The 6,583-nt window shown below is 38.0% G+C and overlaps 1 protein-coding gene across 1 annotated transcript in view; it reads right to left on the bottom strand.

Annotated features, from left to right (window-relative positions):
• Nucleotides 1-841: 841 nt before the first annotated feature.
• The window catches only part of LOC127428133 (scm-like with four MBT domains protein 1), a 47,655-nt gene continuing 41,913 nt past the window's right edge, over nt 842-6,583 (bottom strand). Inside the window, exons 18-21 of the mRNA XM_051676236.1 lie at nt 5,916-6,094; nt 4,053-4,271; nt 2,927-3,055; nt 842-2,255 (exon numbers count right to left, since the gene is read on the bottom strand). Of these exons, the coding sequence (XP_051532196.1) occupies nt 2,109-2,255; nt 2,927-3,055; nt 4,053-4,271; nt 5,916-6,094 (674 nt within the window). The 3' untranslated portion in view covers nt 842-2,108. The remainder of the gene's footprint in view (nt 2,256-2,926; nt 3,056-4,052; nt 4,272-5,915; nt 6,095-6,583) is intronic.

The raw sequence follows: 6,583 nt of genomic DNA, 5'->3' as shown, positions 1-6,583 counted from the left end.
ATCTCCTGGGATTTTCACACACAACAGTCTCTAGAATTTACTCAGAATGGTGGCAAAAACAAAAAACATCAAGTGAGTGGCAGTTCTGCGGATGGAAACGCTTTGCTGATGAGAGAGGTCAACAGAGAATGGCCAGACTGGTTCGAACTGACAAAGTCTACAGTAACTCAGATAACCGCTCTGTACAATTGTGGTTAGAAGAATAGCATCTCAGAATGCTATTCTGAAATGTGGGTTGGCGCTGTTTTGGCGGCACGAGGGGGACCTACACAATATTAGGCAGGTGGTTTTAATGTTGTGGCTGATCGGTGTATATACGGTATACAGTATGTATATGGTTAAAGCCTGATTACCAGTCTTAGGCGGGTTACCACATTTAGACTGCTCAATTTCCAAATGTGCATTACTTAAGTTTATTTTTTTTTTTATTCTATTAAAAGCTCAAGAACTATAAAAGTATCAGATGTCCCTCTCTGTCAACATCACTTATTAGTTCAAATAGGCCAGTAAATTAGTCAATTACAGTTTAATTGAAAACAAAAAACAAGATAGACAAGAAACAAATAGGAAACTTTAACTGAATATGGTATTACACAAAATGAATAGTTTCAGAGGGAAACAGAGAGAATGAGGTGGACTCGTGGATGGATGTTTGAATAAAGTTCAGGATTTTAACTGGAAACAATAAAATATATACTTAACAAAACAAGACTACCCCTTTTCTAAATAAAAAGACATTCTAACTCGGAGCACAACAACATAAACCCAAATATAAGTTTTATTTCCAAAGACTGCAACAAGTTCCTTTAAATTCACCTGCAGAAAAGAAAAACCCAAAAGGTAAGATTCAGTTTATTTTATTTTAAATAACATTTTCCATCAACATATAATTCAAAGTAAAGCAATATTAATTCAACAAACTTGAATCAAATGAACAAATAAAAGTAAATAAACAGAACATGGCAAGATGAGGTCATCTTTAACCATTCCAGCACAAGGATGAGGAGCAAGGGAAATGGATGTTAATTCAAGAAAAGGGAGGCTGTTGCATATTTCGTTATCAATTCAAATACAGTCCATATATGATGAATCAAATGATTCCATCTGAATGTTAACGGCCATAGCTTTGCAATGCAAGACCAAATCAGTTACTAATCAAAAACAGATGCCCCTGCAATTATTTAATCCAGTATATGCATTTAAACAAATGTTGTATTCTACGTGATATTAAAAATATTACTTTTACAAGCAGACGCCTTTGTAAGAGTACCAAGACTCTTGTTTTATTTGGTGTTGTTGATAGACCCTGCATTTGCCACTATTTATATTATCCTTATCACAGTTAGTGACATAACCTGAAATATTGTGTGCTCACGTCTTAACCATAACACCTCATCATTTTATTTATTACTTTGCACTTTTACTTAGCAATGCTTCAATAGGATTAGCAAGTGTTTGTTAGTATTTACAATGGCAGCATCAGCCATATCATGCCTGAAAAATCTTTTGTATTGTTGTTTATTCCCAAGCTATTATAGAAAACCAAACCGAAATGGGAGCATGAAAGCGGTCCCACTAAAATTAACATCTGGTTATATACAGTATTTACATTCACACTCCTGTATGTACACTTTTGCATACCACTACATTTGACTGTTTAGTACATGGGCAATTTGTGTTGTTTTTGTTTTTTGTGCTTAAGATCACTGCATTGTCATCCGCTTTACACTTAATAAAGGTTTCAAAAGCAAGTAAAGAGCTTTGCCTATTCCTGCCAAGACTGAATGGACCAACTGGTCCATTAACCTTTAACCCAGGTTTAACATAACCCTGAACTGAACTAATCTCTTAAAGATCACTCAATTAAACTAAACAGTAGTCCAGAACTAGACTTAATTTGAGATGGAAAGCCCAGCTGTAAACAAACCAGATTCACCCTGTTGAAAAATGCCCCTCCAGTAGTTAATCTCGACTGTGTCTGCTGTGCAGAAGAACTAATGGTAAGTGAGGCCTCTAAAGCGCTAAGTGAGTTTAAAGGTTCTGTTGCCCATAGAGGAAAAGGAAGATCACAAACAAAATGTCATAGGTCTAACTCCTCCTACAGAATGTCACCCCCGGCTGGCAAATTGTTGGTAAAATGCCAGCTTGACCCTCTCAATGTGATGGCACAGTTTGATGGCAGGCCCGAGCTTCAGGTCCATACACTCCTGTACAGTGGGAAGATTCAATAGAAGCAGGGCCTGACCGTCAATTTCCTGGAAGGTAAACAGAAACAGTTGCAGACAGCGTGTACTTGCGTCTCCTGTTTAATAAAGGAATGCACAGATACTGATTATAGTGTCGGCTTTATGTACTGAAGTACTCATACATCACTCGTTAAAATGCTCTGATATATATAAACAGGTACCATGCATAAATGTTGCCACAAAGAAAAGGGCTCTCTCACGTTTTGACAAATTAATTTCCATGGCTTTTCCATGACCTTTTCATTCGTTTGATGATTGATTGATGGATATATTTTTGATTTAGACCTAATGAGTCATTCAGACCAATTTGTGAAACGGTTTAACAAATTCATTAAAAAGAACCGATTCAACATAATAATTTGCACACAAGTTGGTCATCACTTTGTCTTGTGAGCAAATTTTACAGCACAACTTGAAAGAAAAAAATTATGATCACTTAAAAAAAACAAAAATACTATGAGTTTTCCAGGCCTGGAAAACAATTTCAAAATTCACTGATATATCTAGGTTAATCTCTTAAAAAGGTACCTGTGCATCTCTACAATGATATACAGATGTAGGCTCCTAAATAAGCAGCAATAAGCACGTGAGCTCTTTTGTCAGAAAGTCGCTGCAACAATTGAGTCCCAAAAGATGTATTTAAGTCTATGTAATGCATGCGGAGGTGTGTGCTCAATTACCTGATCCATGAAGATGCGTGCCAGAGGAGCACAATCGGTGGTCCTGATGAAGTGCACAACATCAGTGACACTCCATTCTAGTGGACTGCTGTCCAAGCAAAGCTTCTGAGGAACTTCAACACGTGGACTCTTCAAAAGAGGCATGAGGAAACAGTCAGTATTTCATGTTGGCTAAACAAACTGAAAAACACTTTAACAACATTGGAGGTCGTCTAATGTCTTTGAACAAATGAATAATGAAAAAAATATTGCAAGTTCCAGACAGAACAAACAAAAGCTCTGTTCCATTACCTATTGAGCTGCCTCACTGTCTACAAAGGCAGCAACCTTCTAGGGCTGCATCTTAACCAACATGGAACCTCATAAGAGAATGATCTGAAATGCTCTACATAGGCAGCAACTCTTAAGCCTAATTTATACTATGGAAGATGCTGAACTTTTTTCTCAACTAAAGCACCCTAGGCGAACGAAGCCGGCGTTTTATACTACACACAGCATTGTTTTAAAAATAGTCCATTGAGGGCGATGTCACTGTTTAACGTCCTGTTCCAGTCACGGAAGTAAAGCGAGTAATGCAGGTCTTTCTTTCCGTGGATCACTGCTTTCAGTGCTGTATCGCTTCTTATTAAACGTGTCAATGAGCCCCTTCCACTTTGAGGCCAAGTTATCTGATCCGACTTCATTAACCGCAAACTCTCTTCATGCATTTGTAGTGAACATTTGTTCACTAGTTTGTGTTGTAAATCATATAAAAAAGTGCCCTTGCACAATTTCTGAGAGACCGGCTTCAAAGTTATACATTTTTAATGATAGGCACACGGTATTGTAAATAATAATAATAAATAAAAAATAAACAAACGGCACATCCATACCACACCCATGATTACCAATCATTAACACTCTTCAACTAGCAGAGTTCTCCTAGGTCAAGAATTTCAGAGATGTGCGTGAACAGGAGAAATATCAGCAAACGAACACCTTGGGAGAACTAAAACATACTAAAGAAGCCTGTTGGCCCAGTTAGTATCAATTAGCCTTTAATTGTCACCTATTGCATCCATTTAAAATGGCATCTATATAGACAGCTCACTAGGTTTTGGAACAGGGTTAAAGTTCGCACTGTTACCTTGGGTGAAGGTGGCCTGTTCTCATCATCTGAGCAGAAAGGCGAGCGAACTTTGCGCCGTTTGCGTGTGGGACGGGGGGTTTCAGGAGGAGATGGGGAGGGGGGCTGTGACTTCTTCTCAGAGTATTCTGAGTCTTCCATCAGCTCGTCCTGCAGCTCAGAACCTGTGTCCTCACTCAGAGAGTCATCCTCATCCAGATCTTCCTCATCGCCACTGCCCTGTGAGGCCAAACAGCAGTGAGTGAAAATAGTTAATGTGTAAATCAAGGAATATGAAGTCTGAAGCTCCTTCTGGTTTGACAAGTTTCTAAGACAAGCTTATAACAGTTTTGCATTTTCAAATTGGTTTTTAATTTTAATACTAGTTTTAGTCTCAGCAATGGTTTTGATAGTTTCAGATACATTTAGAACATATGTTTTAGTAATTATAGTCAAGGTATCAGTTAAAGGAACCAAAAGAACATTGCCAGAGTTAAGATTCACATTTTAAATAGGCAAGACTTTTGAAGAAAGAAGCTGTATCTTTGTTATCAGTTACTTACTGGCATCTCACTTTATTTTTGGTGGTTATTTTATTTCAGTACTGTAAAAACTAAAACGAAACTAAATTTAAAACAGTTATACGTTTATTTTGCATTCATTTGAGGTTTCTCAAATCTTTTGACCAATAAATTTGCATGATTTGCTGGTCATTCCCACTGAAGCCAAGCAGGGTTGAACCTGGTCAGTACCTGGATGGGAGACCTCCTGGGGAAAACTAAGGTTGTTGCTGGAAGAAGTATTAAGGAGGCCAGCAGGGGGTGCTCACCCTGCAGTCTGTGTGGGTCCTAATGCCCCAGTATAGTGATGGGGACACTATACTGTAAAAAGGCACCGTCATTCGGATGAGACGTGGTCCTGACTCTCTGTGGTCATTAAAAATCCCAGAGCACTTCTCGTAAAGAGTAGGGGTGTAACCCCGGTGGCCTGGCTAAATTCCCCCCATTGGCCCTTCTCAATCATGGCCTCCTAGTAATCCCCATCCACTAATTGGCCCTATCACACCACTCTCTCCTCTCCACCAATAGCTAGTATGCGGTGAGCGTACTGGTGCACTATGGCTGCAGTCGCATCATCCAGGTGGATGCTGCACACTGGTGGTGGTTGAGGAGAGTCCCCTGTTCACTGTGTAAAGTGCTTTGAGTGTAACGTCAGAAAAGCACTATATAAATGTAACGATCGTTCAATCATTCATTTGGAATACTGGTAAGTTTTTAAAAAATAATTTATAGAGACCACAATTAAAAAAAAAAAAAAAAAAAAAAAAAAAAAAGCGATTTCTAGTCAATAAAATGTTTTAGAACATATCATAACATTTACTGCATATTCACTATAGATGTTTTCACAGCTTTATAAGATTTTCATTATTTCTATGACTTTTCCCTGATATTTCCAGGCTTTTCATGACCCTGTATTTAGTTTTAGTGTAAAAAAATGTTTTTTTTTTTTTTTTTAGATTAATAGTTTTCATCTAAGTTTTAGACACGTTTTAGAAATAAGTTTTAGATATAACCCTGCTTCAGTCAAGACTTGTTAAAAATGACCTTTGCCTACACATATTTTAAATTGATGACTGAGGTAACTGAAATCAAGTTTTTTCACATCAAACCCACATTGAATTATAATTTTAAGCAGTGATGGTAGAGTAACTGAACTCTGTTCATGTGCTGAATTTTAATATCAATAACATTTACAATGACAGTTTGCTCTGACTGCAAATGTGTCGCCATATTGTGTATTTCACATTCCAATGACCACATTAAAACAGATGGAGGAATGTGTTCTTGATGAGCAGTTAACTCTCAACAGCTCTTTTTAGGTTACCTGTGGGGAGCCTGCCGGAGTGTTGTCGACTGAGGCCGAAGAACGTCTCTTCTTGTGGACGAAGAGCTGCTTCCTCCTCTTCCTCCTCCTGCCTCGTCTCTTTACACCCCCCTCTAAGTTGGAGTGTCCGCCGGGAGGTCGACCCACACGCTTGCTCTTCTTCTTCCCATAGTAATATGCTAAAAACACGGTCAGTTCACAGAACAACTTCCAAGTCTTCAACAACAGAAAGGAGAGGCAAGCACATTATATTAAACATGATATGATTTTAATTATTCATATGGTTGAATCTCATGAAAATGCCCAGGTGACATTTCAACCGAAAAAAAAAAAAAGAAGAAATTACATTTAGCTTCGGATACTGTACATTTATACTGTATATACAGTACTGTGCAAATGTCTTAGGCACATAAGATGTTTCACAAAAACATTCTTAAGATGGTCATTTATTTCTTCAGCTTTAGTGTGTCAATAGGAAATATAAATGTGAGACTCCCAAACATTACTTTTGCAAATAGAAAAGATTAGAATAGAAGAACAGGGAGCCCTGCAACAGATGTCATGGCCCCCACAAAGCCCCCAACTGAACATTGTGTCAGTCTGAGATTACATAAAGAGACAGAAACAATTGAGACAGCCTAAATAGATAGAAGAACTGTGGAGAATTC

Source organism: Myxocyprinus asiaticus, chromosome 37 (genome assembly GCF_019703515.2).
Source record: "Myxocyprinus asiaticus isolate MX2 ecotype Aquarium Trade chromosome 37, UBuf_Myxa_2, whole genome shotgun sequence".
NCBI classification, from domain to species: Eukaryota; Metazoa; Chordata; class Actinopteri; order Cypriniformes; family Catostomidae; genus Myxocyprinus; species Myxocyprinus asiaticus.
This window is presented reverse-complemented; position numbering and strand designations above follow the sequence as displayed.